General features: G+C 35.9%; 2 protein-coding genes across 3 annotated transcripts in view; both read left to right on the forward strand.

The window, feature by feature from the left end:
- Positions 1 to 738: 738 nt before the first annotated feature.
- On the forward strand, positions 739 to 6819 carry LOC142340481 (uncharacterized). The gene is made up of 3 exons (XM_075391056.1): positions 739 to 982; positions 4218 to 4956; positions 6816 to 6819. The coding sequence occupies exons 1-3, from the start codon at positions 739 to 741 to the stop codon at positions 6817 to 6819; spliced, it is 987 nt and encodes a 328-aa protein (XP_075247171.1).
- Positions 6820 to 7927: 1108 nt separating this feature from the next.
- LOC142339596 (uncharacterized) overlaps positions 7928 to 15078 on the forward strand; it is a 144716-nt gene continuing 137565 nt past the window's right edge. For both annotated transcript variants that reach the window (XM_075389745.1, XM_075389746.1), the window contains exons 1-5: positions 7928 to 8200; positions 8929 to 9015; positions 13718 to 13909; positions 14160 to 14448; positions 14902 to 15068. In XM_075389745.1, coding sequence (XP_075245860.1) covers positions 8093 to 8200; positions 8929 to 9015; positions 13718 to 13909; positions 14160 to 14448; positions 14902 to 15068 — 843 coding nt within the window. In that variant the 5' untranslated portion in view covers positions 7928 to 8092. The remainder of the gene's footprint in view (positions 8201 to 8928; positions 9016 to 13717; positions 13910 to 14159; positions 14449 to 14901; positions 15069 to 15078) is intronic.

The following is a 15078-nucleotide window of genomic DNA, read 5'->3' on the forward strand; positions in this document are numbered from 1 at the left end:
TACGGCTCTTCTATAGAAGGCTAAATACGATCGAGGAATTGAAAATGAAATAGAGGCTCAAATAAGTAATAACCCTGAAACAGAAACTGTTTCTTTAACGCATGAAGAGTTTAAACGTCTTATGGGAGATATCGAAAATAGAGTTGATGAGTTAACGGAATCAGACAATCAGGTCGCTGAAGGTCCTCTGGCAGAAATTGATCAACTCATTCGATTGAAGATGGAAGTAGCCCAAAAAGTGAAGAAACGCGAAATGCTCCGCCGAACTCTTACTTCGTGTCCAAACAGTGCAGCCTCTACTCAAAGCAATCGAACAAAAGCCTCAACAGTAGTTGAGACAAACGCAAGAAATTCAAGGGAGCTCACCAATAGTGAGACAACTAGAATCCATATCAGTGAGCCAATCGATGACGAACCGTCAAATATGGAATCATATTTGGCAGAAAGTCGCGAAAACTCTACAGATCAAATTTCAATAAGAGCTCTAAATCAGCGGGAAAATTCCGAACCAGTCTTCAGTAGTAGACTATACGAACAAAATGTAACTCCAAACATGTCCTACAGAGCCCTGCTTCACAGCAAACTGTAAAAACAAGCAAAATTGTCAACCATGACGCAACAGTACAAAGATCTCTTGAGAGTCGAACACATTTCTTTTCTGAAAATACGACGAACGTCCACAATTTGCAAACATGCATTACAAATTTTGTTCGCGGACCTGACACAGTTCAAATTACTATGTTGCACCCCCAACAAGGTTCAGTTGCTGGTTCGTCGAGACCTTACTATAACCCTACATCATGTTCCATGTCATCATTACGTAGCCAATGGCCTACAGCATTCGCCTCCTCGGCAACCAGCAGTCAATATGTTCAAGCGCCTGTTAACTACGGAGCACCAGGTTCTGTGTCTCAGCAAAACCATCTATTCTTTGCAAATCAATTCCCAACTTCATTAATTTGGAATTTTAATACAGATCAAGGTCAGTTTAATCACTGGTTTCAAAAACCGCATCGGTCTGTAAATCTGCCCAACTTTCGCATACAAAAGTATGATGGTGATCCTTTGAAATGAAAAGAATGGAGCAGCATGTTCACATCTACAATACACAATAACCCTGATATAACAAAAACTGAAAGAGTGAGCTAGCTGCAAAATTATGTCATCCCAAGGAATGTATATCAGGTTTTCTGTGCAATCCAAATTTGTACAATGATGCACTAAACGTATTAAATCCACGCTTTGGAAAACCCCACTGAGCCCAAACTGAACTTACTCAGGAACTAGAAGCCTGGCAGAGTCCCCAAGCCAATGATCACAGAGCTCTAATTAGCTATGCAGCACTCCTGTGGAAAATAGTTCAAACATTTCTAGCCCATGGCTTCAACGCTGACTTGAGTGCTACATATCTACTAAAATTAGCACGTGATAAACTCCCAAGTTCGCTCAAAATGAAATGGAATGAACACACCATTGAAAACAATATTCAAAATCCAGGAATGTTGGAGTCCTTGGAATGGATGAACCGACACTCTCGCGCCTTTGAGCAATTTCAGGAAACCAGTCCACAAAACAACAACAATGGATTTCAAGGACACATTTGAAGAAACAATCCTACGGTTTCCAACAGCTCACAAAGGAATCAGTTCTCAGCTAGTGAGTACAGCAACTCCAACAATCAACATAGACCCAATGATCGAAGAATCAACCAAAAGTCATTTCAGACAAGCAATAACTTCAGAAGAAAACAAAACATTAACAATCAACAACCTGGTTTTTCAGTGAATCGCAACCTGAATGCAGGGAAAAATGCATCGAACGCCACAAACGCCACCATTCGATAAGGCTCTGACATTCTCAACATTTCACGACGAGAAACCGCTGTGCGACTACGTAACCAGTTTTTGGAAAATAGACAACGCCGGTAATGAACCACAAGAAACCAAAAACTTTTCAAAAAACAGCGAATTAGCTCTGGACGTTTCCGAGAAGACAATTCGTCACATTGGACCAGATATGAAATTGGACTTTTGTTTGAAGAATAACGTCTAATTACAAAACAATTATCCAGTAGCGAAAGCCCAACTAAGCAGCCTGCAATGTCGGCTCTACAAAGCAAATCATTTGAAGGTTCTATACGATGCAACCCTGCAAACTGACATCGAGAAAGATTACGTGAAGCCAGTGGTCTTTGAGAATCCGCAGCCAGAAAGAATATGGTACCTCCCTCATCATCCGGTTTGTAACCCCAACAAACCAGGAAACGTAAGACGAGTAGCTAATGCCGCCTCAATTTTCAAAGGCCAACTCTTAAACACAAATTTATTGTCTGGACCCGATCTGATAAACAGTTTGATTGGTATCTTACTTTGCTACCGCGAAAAACAAATAGCCGTAATGGCTGATATAGATGGCTATGAATATAGTAATGGCTATGTTTATGCAAATTGCCATAATCCCTGAAGATCAATCTTGTCTCCGTTTCTTGTGGCCAACTGATCAAACTATGAGGCAATATCAGTACACAAGGTTTATATTCGGTGCACGTTGTTCACCAGCAACTGCAAAATTTGTCTTACAACGCAATGCTCAAGATTTTGCCCCAAGACAGTAATTATTGATCTTGTCAACAAAAGATTTTATATGGATGATTTCTTTCATTCCTTCCAAAGCACTGAAGAAGCTCAGTTGTGTGTCCCTGATCTAAAGTCAACTCTCCAGAAAAGTGGCTTCAATTTAACAAAGTTTTTAACCAACAAGCCGAGTGCTTTGGAAATACTAGAATCTGAACACATCGAAAGTGAAACTGAAGACCATCGGGTTCTTGGACTGTTGTGGAACTCCTCGAGTGATATAATTTTTCATAAAAAAATTGTCGAAGATAGATCAAGACGCTTCCCAGTACACTTTGCGCAAACTGTTGTCCTTAATCGCTTGCCTGTTTGACCCACTGGGGATAATAGCCCCTATAGTAATCACACTGAAAATAATCTTGCATGATGCCTGGAAAGAAGGCTTGTCATGGGACCACTTGCTTTCTTTGTCAAAACGGCAACAAATCCAGGACTGGATTGACAAATATCTCGATTCACCACAGATTCAAATGCCACGCAGCTTCTCACATTAGGATATCAGTAGTGGCAGCAATCAGCTACATGTGTTTTGTGACGCATCACAGTTAGCATACGGTGCCGTTATATACATTAAAACGTCAAATGACAAGAAACTTCCTCCAACTTTATCATTGGGCGCGCTAATGTCGCACCTCTAAAGCAAATAAGCACTCCAAACTTGGAATTACAAGCAGCTCTCAATTCGTCACTCAGCACTTATCAGTTCCAATTAAAGAGACAATCTTCTGGAGTGATAGTACTGCTGTTCTGGGCTGAATAAATTCAAAAGAAGACTTAAGACGTTCATTGCCAACCACGTTCAGGCGTTTAGAAACCTTACGGGCACCAGCTGTTGGCGACATATAATTCGTGAAATAAGTACCGCCGATCACATATCTAGAGGAAATTTACAAGAAGACGCTAACTCCTTGTGGTTCTCGCCGCCAGAGTTTCTGAAGCACCCTGAGAAAAACTGGAATTCTTTTTTTGCTCCTCAAGAAGCAACGCACTCGATGCAACAGACTTCATCACTGGAACCTGTCTTCAGCATTGAGAAATTTTCAAAATGGTTTAGACTTTTGAGAGCAACAGCCCGAGTTCTCTTGTTGACGGATAACCTAAAGAGAAAAGAACGCAGAGCATTAGCTTTGGAGGACATTGATACAGCCAGAAGTAATCTTTTTCAAGTTTCACAGCTCAACTCGTTTTCTGGAACTGTTAATGATCTGATAAACGGCAAAGATCTGCAGAAGAAAGACCGACTGTTGTGCTTATTACTTTTTGTGAAAGATGGCATTTTACGCGTTGGTGGAAGGACAAAAAGAAGTTCTTTGCCCTTCGAGGCAAAGCACCCGATAATACTGGACTCAAAAGAGGCAATTGTAAAACTTTTTATTCAGAAGTGTCACGAAAATTGCATGCATCTCGGCGTAGTATATACCAGGAACTACATCCAACAAACAGGTCAGATCATTGGAGTTCGCGAAAGCCTTAGAAGCCTTGCTTTCAAATGCTTCGGGCGTCAAAGGTTTCAAGCAGTAGGCCTTCAGCCACCAATGGCTGATCTCCCAGAGGTTAGGTTTCAAGACAGTTCATTGCCTGCAGTGTTCACAAACGTTGGATTGGATTATCTTGGACCATTTGCAGTAATGCAGATAGACAGAGAAGTAAAGAAATACGTCTTCCTCTTTACGTGCCTCTCAAGACGTGGCCAGCCACGGGTTTTGATGTCTGACAATGCGACAAACTTCTTGGGATCCCGTAAGCAATTACGAAGAAAGCCGCTTCAACTGGACCACGATTTCATCAGAAACAATCTTCTCCACCAGTCCATAGAATGTAGACTTAACCCACCTTCTGCTTCTCATTTCGTTGGCGTGTGGGAGAGACTCGTCCAAATAGTTAAACGAGTTCTCCTCATCAGTCTTGGCTCCGCAAAAATGACACCTGATGTCTTTTCAACCATTGTCACGGAAGCGGAATGTCTTGTGAATTCCAGGCCCTTGACTCACGTGAGGAGCGATAACAAGGACGACGATCCTCTAACGCCCAACCATTTCCTCTTGGGACGACCCTTTGCGAATGTGCCAACACTTCTGTTTCAAGAGTCAACCAGTCTGAAGTCGACATCACGGACCCAAGTCAAACAGCGCCTGCAACAGATCTGGAAACGACTGCTTCAAGAGTGCGTCCCAACGCTGACTCAGAGACGAAAGTGGACTTCAAAAGAAGCTGCTCTGGAAGTGAGCGATGTGTTTTGGCTGTTTGAGGAGCGGACTCCCAGGGGAATCTGGCCACTAGGACGAGTCATCAGGATTTTCACCGGACCCCACAAAACCGCTAGGTCTTGCGAATTAAAAACAGCTTTTGGTTTAGACCAGCCGTTGAGCTGCAAAATGTGTACCCCAAACCCCCGTAAGGTTAGGGTTAGGTCTTTAGGCTCCGCGCATGTTAATGCCCAGTATTAACTTCTCCATTATTTTCTGTAGTGCCCTGTTTTGTTGATTGTGAATCACGTTGAAAGGTTATAAGGTTATTGAAGGTCATGTAAAAAAAGGAAATGAGTTGTAACTTTTTGATGTCATGAAACCAAACAAGTAAACCAAACAATTGAAACTTAAAGTAATGAGAACAAAAGACACATGATACGACAACGAAGGAAGGATAGACAACGTCGTGATCGGGAGTTAATCAAAACAAAAGGCCGAAACAAACTAAATAAAAACTACACAACAAAATAGCGTACAATGGCTGCCACAAAAAGATGCAAAAATATTGTATTACATACGCACTTTTTGAAACTGAAATTGAAATATATTCATCCATTAGAAGTTCAGCAGCACCACTCACGCGTATAAATTTTTATTTATATCTCATATGTATATATACAAAAACAAACATTTTGTAATCCTTACAATTAGGAATACAATTTCACGTATCCTACAATTTTTTAAGCGTGGATCTTACAAAAAATATTTGTCGTTTCTGCGAAACGATGCTACACAACTTTGAGTTTCTAAGTGTAGAGCTTATATTATTTTGGCATTTCATTGAATTTTATATACACTGCCAATCTCCCAAACAAAGTTTTGTTTGCTTTAAATACTTCATTGGCCCGATAAAAAATACCTGTTTCTAAGTTATGACATTATCAAACTGTTCAAAAGTAGAGGTACGAAAATCCAGCTAATTTCATGTGCCAGCTGCATCGAAATTCTTTTTTTGAATGAAACGTAAAATAGACTAGGGATCCCCTATACTAAATTTGGCTGGAGTTGAATAATTCCTCTACCCGGTAAAAAAACAACCACTTTTGACATTTGCTAATAGCAAAATTTGCAAAACTTCCGTAAGAAAACCTAAATTTTTCTAGGAACATGAACAAAAACAATTTCTGATTGAGACTCTCTTGACATGAGGGATCGCCATATCAAATGTAGTTGGATTATAACAACTGCTTAACGGGATGAAAACTCTCTTTTCCAAAATAGGACATTGTCAAAGTATTCAAAATTAACTATGAAAATTTTTTCAGGACAAGTTACATCAACAATTTTTATTTGATTGAATCTTTTGAAAGATCAACGTTATCTTAAAGCGGCATATCAAATAAGATCAACTTTAAGTTATACGCTATTTCTTAAAGATCAACGCAAAAATGTAAGTGATGATTTTATGTAAGTTGAAAGCTAAATTAAACACTTAAGTTTGTATGGTTTAAGCTTAAAAATATGCGTTGGATTAACGTGACATATATATTGAGAAAAGCCAAACTTATAAAATATCCAAGCTTAGATAAGCAAAATAATGTAAGATCAATGCTACTTTCAACGCATAATCATGTAAGGTCTTCACTAAGAAACGCAAAACTCTCTAAGATCTTTTCTTAGAAGCAGATGAATTTTCTTTTAAACAACTCAAGCTTAGATTTTAACTAAATTCAACGCATTTACTGCCAACCTGACATAGTTTTGCGTTTTTCAGCGTTGACAACTCGGCCTGGGCTGTGGTTTCTTAGAAATTGCTATTTCTGTTGCTTGTTACAGTTCTATTTTTTTCAGCGTGAGTAATGTATTTTATGGTACTTGAAAATTACCATTTATTGGACTTCTGGTTGGTTTTTCAGTTTCCTCTGCACAAAGCTGATATTATTTTGCATATTTCAATTCGTGTCTAACAAGTGGTTGTTTATTTGTTTTTTAGGTGAAAATTTTGTGCGTTTATGGCTCCAAAATTTTTTGTTAACTTCTGTTAAGTAAAACATTGGCAGTTCTATTTGTTGAGACGTCATCAGTCCAATCAAATAAAATTTTTACTTCCAGCTGTACTTATCACCAGAAAGTGAGGTTTAAAATAGCACATTTATTTGGAGTTATGAAGAGTGGACTGTAACTACAACTATTGTAGAATCCAAAAAAACAAGAGAAGAATTTTTTCCTTGTAAAATAGTTTCAGCTTCATTGGTGAAATAGATGTTAAAAAAGATGAAACATGTGTTAATTTTTGGCTTCCTGTTTCAAATATCTCATTAAAGGTCAAGATGAAAATTGTCTTTTTAAGCGGCTTTATACAAAAAAGTGTTGATCATAGAATCACTTTTTAAATACATGCTAAAAAGCACTGAAAATTGCTGATTTTTCGGCAAACGATAATTTGATGCTGAAAAAGCCGCTTAAATTTGTCGCTGAAAAAGTTTTGAAAAAGCGCAGATTTAGCGCTGAGCAAATTAAATGCAAGAACTGCTGAAATGCGCTCAGAACTTGCAGGAAACTCAAAATTTTCGCTAAAATAGACGCAAGGTAGGAAGCTGGCTCAGAGTTCAAAATGTACTGAAAGGATGCTGAACATTTAAAAATTTGTTTTTCTGTAATAATGAGTGCTTTTCAGGGCATTTCAGCTCCTTAAATGCAAAAGTTTTCTTTGAGTTCCTGCACTTCGACCCCTGATGGCGGTTTTTTCGCGCAGCTTTTTTTAACTTTTCGTCTTTCTTCAACTTATATTGAACACAAAAGTCCTTTGTCATCGTCGAATTTGCAAACCGGATCGAATTTTCCCAATCATACACATTCCACATACGACTCACCCCCACCCCCTCAAAATTCACATTAAACATGAGTCACGGCGAGCTTCTGTGACCAATGAAGCGTGTTGAATGTTTGACTTTGGATCTGCCGGTGTTTAATTTTAGACCAGAAACAGACAGCATTTACAAAAAGCGCAAACATATGAATACTTTTCAACAGCCAAATTTTCTGCCAAAATGAGCAGCAGTAATTGTATTCGTTTCGTGTTCTCCAAATACCGACCAAATTAAACCACATACATGCATGTAATGTAATACAAAAAATAATTTAATTTATTTTGTGCAAAACAACTTTTAAGCTTATTGATCAGAAGCAATGATACAGAATATATTCAGAACTTGAGTGTTTTGAAGCTTGTTATTAACTTTTTTTGGAACAAAAAATGTGAAAATTAAAATGAGGACCAAAATTTTGTTCACGAACCCTGCTCCTATTTCTGGCGGAGTAGAAACAACACGTGAAGCAAGCTTACTATGTTCCTGGATTAACCATACCCTTAAACAGGTAAATTTTTCTACTCAAATTATTATAACTCCGAGGCCAATTAAGACTAGAACTTTTATAAACTGAACAATTAATAAGGATAACGTCTAACTTTGATTAAATTATATCGAGAGGAGAGGAAATATGATGTTAATTGATATCATTATCGACTTGCAAACTTTAACCCTCGAGTGATAACTTGATTTTACACGTTTTAAAAATTACACCCTTTTTAGGTAAATCTTTTTTAAACAACAGAATTAAATTTATCACTAAAAGGTTAAACATCCCCGGTTGACAAATAATTTGAATAATAGAATTTTCATATTATGGAGTATCGACTTCATGCATTCAAAAAATAAGAAATTGGTATGTCTACAACTTTGTCATAAATGACACTTTTATGACTATCGCTTTTCCACAATGGAAATTCTTCGATTCCAAACTATTCACAAATGGAAGTTCTATGGTTATGCTTATTAAAATTTTGTGACTACCACTTTTCATGGGCGCCATAATATGAATTTGTGGTTTAATAATTTTTGAATTATGAGGCCAACCCGCTATGCTTGCAATAAAAAATATTTACAAATCATGAAAGTCTTAATTAATATAATTACAACTCAAAAACAACCTTACAGTAAAATTTACCTGTGATGTTAACATATTTTCTGAAAGTTAAATTTTATACCGCCGATAAATGTAATATTTTTGTCAACAATGTTTTAAAGTGTTTCTGTGTGTTTTAGCTGAAACAGAATGTGGAGCTGCAAAGACTACCCATTTCTGCATTCGAATTTGTTCAGCTGGTTGAGACATTGTTCAAAACGACACTTGTGAGTCATCTTAATCAACTTGACCATGATAAATCCTAGCATGCATATTCGATTTATGTAACATTAGCCAAAACAGTCATCGCGAGAAAAACGACCAAATAGTTTTTTTAAAAATTTAAATTAGCATTTTTCGCCCACGTTGAGCAAATTTGACAAAAACCGAAGTAAAAAGTATATTTGATTGTTTTTTGCAGTTTTTATCGGTTTCGTACATTAAATCATCTTCATCGGCTATTTCCACTATCTCGCTTATTTTCCGTTGGCTATATTAGTACTCAGAAACGCCAATAGTCATTGCTTTGATCGAACCAGACAAAAAACAACTATTTTCATTTTTTTTGCAAAAAAAAAATCAGAAAAAAACACAATTTCTTGGTCTAAGCTGTACAAAAATCTTCGCGCGGCCAGTCAAATGACAAAAAAAATACTATCGACAAACTGCGATTTTAATCAAAGAACTTCTATGCATCGTAAAATTGAGTAGAGCAAAAATTTTTTCAAACCAATTGCATATTGTATTTAAGTTTTGTTGTCTGTGGAAAAAGAAAGCAGCGTTGCTCAGCAAAGTCTTATAGAAATAAAAAGTACCCCAGTTTCCAAATATAATCATAATTGTGAGAGCTTCGAATTCTGAAATCATAAGCTATTTCATCTAAAGATATACAATCAATTTTCAAAATTGCTTGAATGAGAGCCTGCAAGTCTAAGATTTGAAATTATCAAACAAAAAAATTTTAACATCACAAAATTGGACACTATGAAAATGCAAAACTGATCAATAACCAAATTATTTTTTCACAGTTGAAATCTAAAAAATTTGTGAATTTGTGAAAACACTTGAAAATAGCAACGAATTTTGTACGATATAATGTATGTTTAATTTTGTGCCGTTAAAATTAATAAATTGGTAATTTTTTGCTATGTAGCTTGTAAGAGTGCTACTATATTATCGTCAGTCAACCGTTTTCATCAGTCAACTGTAAAAACTTTTCTTTGCATTCTAGAGAGATAAAAGCGGTGTCATATGAAGATTCCTTAAATTTACAACAGAAATTAAAAATGAAAAATCAAAAAAGTTAGCTTGAGTTTCATCACCCACTTCTCCCTTTACTTCGCGTATACAGGCACATACACATTTCTCTGTTTGTTTTTTCTTGTCAGCATTTTGAGATTGCAATTAATCCCGGCTTTTCATATCATCGGTATTGATTTTTTAAACCAGAAAAATGAAGTGAAATTTTAATTTCAAGTTTTCAAAAGTTTTTTTTCGTGATTTTTGAGCTTAAGGGGAAATAGTTTTTGCAACTGGGTTATGAAAAACATTTAAAACAAAAATAATTGCTGCTTAACAGTATCTTTATCCTTTCATCGAATTGAACGTTATGTTTTTAAGTTTTTAACGAAATCTGAAAGTTTTTATCCATAATGTCTCTAGCTGTGGGGTATATGACAACCATGGTTTCTGCCTAAAAGTTAGCTATTTCACAGTTTTTGAATTAAAAATCGTTCATTCGGAGGATATGAAGTTCAAACAAAATGAATGAAACCTTTGTGAAAACTGGCATCCGTCTGTTCTCCGACATGACGGCGTCAAAAGTAATCGTTTTTGATTGCTTAACACAAACAAAAGAACACGTTTGTTAATGTTGTATTTTTTTAAAAAATTTTATCAGTATTTTTTAAAATGTTTTCTAGCTCATTAAAAACGGTGACCAATTTAATTTTCTAGGTTTAGAGCTCAAAGGTTTTTTCAATTTTTTTCTTTGATATTATTCTGCCTTCCCTGACCAAAAGATAAATTAACTGCTTTCACTTTTTATCTCATTCTATAAGATTTTGGTGACTGGTAAAATGCAATGACTTAGAAACAGTATTTCTGAGAATCCTGGGAACGCTAATTTTTTTCTCGTTTTTTTTTTGTTTTTAATCCTTGATTAGCAGATGGATGGAGATGATTAGGAGATGGTAAATGATTATTACGCGTATTCTGAAAGTAATGTAATGTTTACGTCCCCCAATTAACGCTTAGTATATTCATTTTGAGGGAAGGCCTGAAATAAGGTGAAAATGTTTTTTTTTAGTTATTTTATGCTCCTGCATTTTTTGAACGTTTTCTTTGTCAATTCTGTTCTTTGTCTAGGTAAGTACTTATTGATCTACTAATCAAAAAGTAAAAAACTTTCTTATGGAGTTTGCAGTGTGTGTTAAGGGTGATCATATTTCGTTTGGGATTGTTGATGGTTTGTTGAGTAGATACACAAGTGTTGATTTTTTGGATAAAACATCGATAAGATTTCTAGACTTAATAACATTCGCAAATGTTTTTTTTAGATGCGCTTGGTAATTTTTTACAATAATTAGGTCTCGTTTTTCTATCAAGAGTTTCACTGGCCTGCAGTTTAGTTATATTGTGTGGTTTGATAATCAAAACAATTATGACAGCTTAGTGTCAAAGAAAATTGTCAAAAAATTTGTATTATTACGATTTAAAATTTGTATAATTTTTATTCACAATTTTCTTGACTGCGAGGATGAAACAATTATTGCGAGCTTCAACTAAAATTCCGTGTATTTGTGACTTACACAAAATTGGTTTTGGTTTTGTTGTATTAAGATAGCGGAGATAAACTGCTGGCAATTATTTCAACTTTTTACAGTTCATGTTATTTTGTCCTCTACTTGTTTGTTTTGTATCAAGCAGGATTTTTTCTGTTTTCTATACAATTGTTTAACTTAGTTTTTGCCAGTCTTCGTGTGTAACAGTCAAGTGGTTGACTGTTACAATCTGGGTGGAATTAGAACCCAGATCAGCACTGATGTTTCTCTTAATTCATTAGAAGCCAATTTTATACGCTATCAATTAAATTACTTATAACGCTGCTTTTGGAAAAAAAATTAAAATATGGAAACAATTGCTTTGTTCTTGTCCCAAAGGTTTGTTGACACTAGCAAACATTTTCTGTAGTTAAAGAAAAAAACTTTTGATAATTACGCTTGGAAACTTTTCGTTTGCTAATAAGAATGTAATACAGTTCGACTTTCCATCAAGAAATGTAATACTGTTCGATTTTCCATCAAGAGACATTACACTGTCCGTTTGCAATGAGCGCTTTCGACCAAAATCTAAAGTGGAAACATTCAATCGACAAATGAAACATCAGATGTGGTTTAGACATCAATCCTACTTATGCCGTCGTAAACTAACATAACACAAGTATTGACTGCAATCAGTTTTGCCCTCATTATGCTTAAAAAACTAACATTTGGCTTTTTGGCCAATTTGACCTAATCATGGACGTATGTGACAATACATCGTCACAATTGTCCACGATTTAAGTCACTAGTGTTTTTACGTCTTTTTGCTACGTCTTTTTTTACATTTATTTAGCTAAAGTTCTCAATCATTTAATAACGATCTGAGTCATAGTTCAAAACCTAAATTTTGTTAGTTACCATGTCATGAGTAGGTTCAAAACAACTATTTGTTTTTTATTCTGCTATTAGTAAAATGAAGAACTTTCGTCTGATTAAACTCAATTAGGCTCTTTTTATGTTTTCTTCTTCTCTCAAAAACTAATGGAATGCAATTTGGAATTAGGAAGATGGTTGCATCTTTCAGTTTTTGGGAGCAATTTTCATGAGGGCAATAAAAATCAAGGCAATCCAGGAAATCCAGTTTTCGAATTAAATCCCTCAAAAAATATTATAAAAATTCTGAATAAATGTTACTATTTTTTGATTTTACACACTAAATAATGTTAAGGTAATTTTACCTTATAAAACATCCTAACTCTCCTTATCTGATAAGGTAAGCTTGCTTTTCTTTGACTCACCTTAAATAACCTTAGCTTTACCTGAACTTTACCTGAAATGTTATGCCCTCACTACCTAAAAAAGTCCTTAAATTTTACTCTATCTTGCCTTATAATTGCCTCAATTAATTGCCTTAACATTAACTCAAAAGTTCCCTCAACCTTGCCCTTACCAGGCCAGAAATTCTTCTTAAAATTAAGGTAAGTTAGGGTAAACAATAAAGGTAAATTAGGGCAAATGTAGGAAAAATTTACCGCCACAGTTAGGGTAATTATTTAAGGTAATTTTAGGGGAAATTAGGGTACTATTAAGGTCTTTGTTAAGGTAGTGAGGCCTTAACTTTTCAGGTAAAATGACGGTAAAAACTGCTGAAGTTAAGGCAAATAGAGGTATGTTCAGGTAGAGTACAGGTAGGGTAATTCTACCTTAACCGGTTAAGGTTTCAGAATTTAAGTTAAAATTACATTAAAAGGGCAATAGTTTAGGTAAAAAAGATTAAGGTAAAGTAAATTAAGGTAAGAGAAGAAAGTTAAAGTAATTTAAAGTAATTTTACCTTAACAAAGTTCAGGTACATTTTCACCTTAACTCAAGTTGAAGTAAAGTTAAGGTAAAATTTACCTTATCAACGGTTTAACCTTAACTCCGTTAAGGTAAATTTACATTAACTTTATTTAATGTGTACACTTACTTTATCTGAACAGCTAAGGTAAAAGTTAAAATTTTTAAGTTAAGGTAGTTAAGGTTAAGTTAATGTGAGGCAAAATTACCTTAAGGTCGTTTCTTTTGCACCCATAAAACATTTCTAAGATGAACCCTCTGAACTAAATTGCCCCCCCCCCCCCAGCCTGTAGTTCGAGAGCAATTCATCCGGTTTATGTTTCGTTTAAGGTGTCTTTCTCTTCTGAAGAAGAACAGGAGGACATGTTCGAACGTGTTTCCAACTTGAGAGCAGTTGTGGCCTACCTGCAACTACTTGACCCTTTGTCCTTCAACTTATCAGACATCACTCTTAACCTCCTGTGCAAAGGAGACCCCGACACAATACTCCAGTTAAATATCGCAATTGTTCGCGTTTATTTGGTAAGCACAATTTTAGTCCGATCTTTTCAACAATTGCCCCCACTAATTGCTATTATGGTACGTCATTCAATGTCACTAGCCTCGGAACCATCGCTCAAGTAAGTTATTTTTTGGACAATTGAGAACTGACCTTTGACCAATCACATTTGTCGACCAATCAGAATTAAGCATTCGCCGTTTATATTCCGTTACAATAAGTTTATCTCATAATTTAGCACGTTTTTCAGTAAATTTTTAAAATATATTTTAGACTCGCGAGCTGTCTCAATTATTTGACTGCAATTCAAATGAACCCTATGAATCGGTGCTTTCTACATGGTGCTCAAAAATCATCACCCGTTTCGAACAGACTCATTTAGCCGAAAATCAATTCGGCTCTATGGGAACAGACACACTTTTCGGCTTGGTGAGACTTGTGTGCTCGTTCGTCCAATTGAACGCTTCCGAGTTGTTGAATAAAACAAGAAACGAGCGGCTTGAATTTGTATTGGATGTTGCAGAACAGTTATTTATGTTAGAAGGAGTGTTTGACCGAAAAGGTTAGTTAGAAGAAAACCGCATTTTTTAGTTAGAAGAAATCCGCTTGATTTTTTCTTAAAGTTGCACTTTTGTACAAAATTATGGTAACAACGATTAGTCCAGTAAGTAACCTAAAATGTCATAACTTTTCTCTACAACTAAATCATTTTCTTTACTTTATTTGATTAAGTTCGAGCTTAACAATGAATCAGTTGATCTTTTGAGCTGGAAAAGACAACTTCACACCGAATAACTTTCAGGTAAATTTAACTAAGCTAAGGAAACCTCAAGTTAACGTAAAGTTAAGTTGAACCATAGGCAAACAACTTAACTTTCTAAGAAATACCCAAAATTACCAGCTTTTGCTTTTGAATGGCTCGATTTTGTTTCGATTCGGGGGTACCGTTTTTGTGAGGGTGTCACATTTAACAGGCGTACATTAAATACAACTGGCCTTTTCGTTTTTTTTCCAGCTTTTGTTGACACCGCCTTCTCTGGAGGGAAGCAAGAGGAAGACAGTCAATTCTGGCTTTTACTCCTCCCTTCATCAATTCTCCTCCAAATTTCAACTTCAGTCTCCCCTCAGCAACCCCCATCTGCGGTCGACAACCCCGTCAGTGACGTCACAAAATGCCTTCAGGTTAGTTTCA

Source organism: Convolutriloba macropyga, chromosome 5 (genome assembly GCF_964194025.1).
Source record: "Convolutriloba macropyga chromosome 5, txConMacr16.3, whole genome shotgun sequence".
Taxonomy (NCBI): domain Eukaryota; kingdom Metazoa; phylum Xenacoelomorpha; order Acoela; family Convolutidae; genus Convolutriloba; species Convolutriloba macropyga.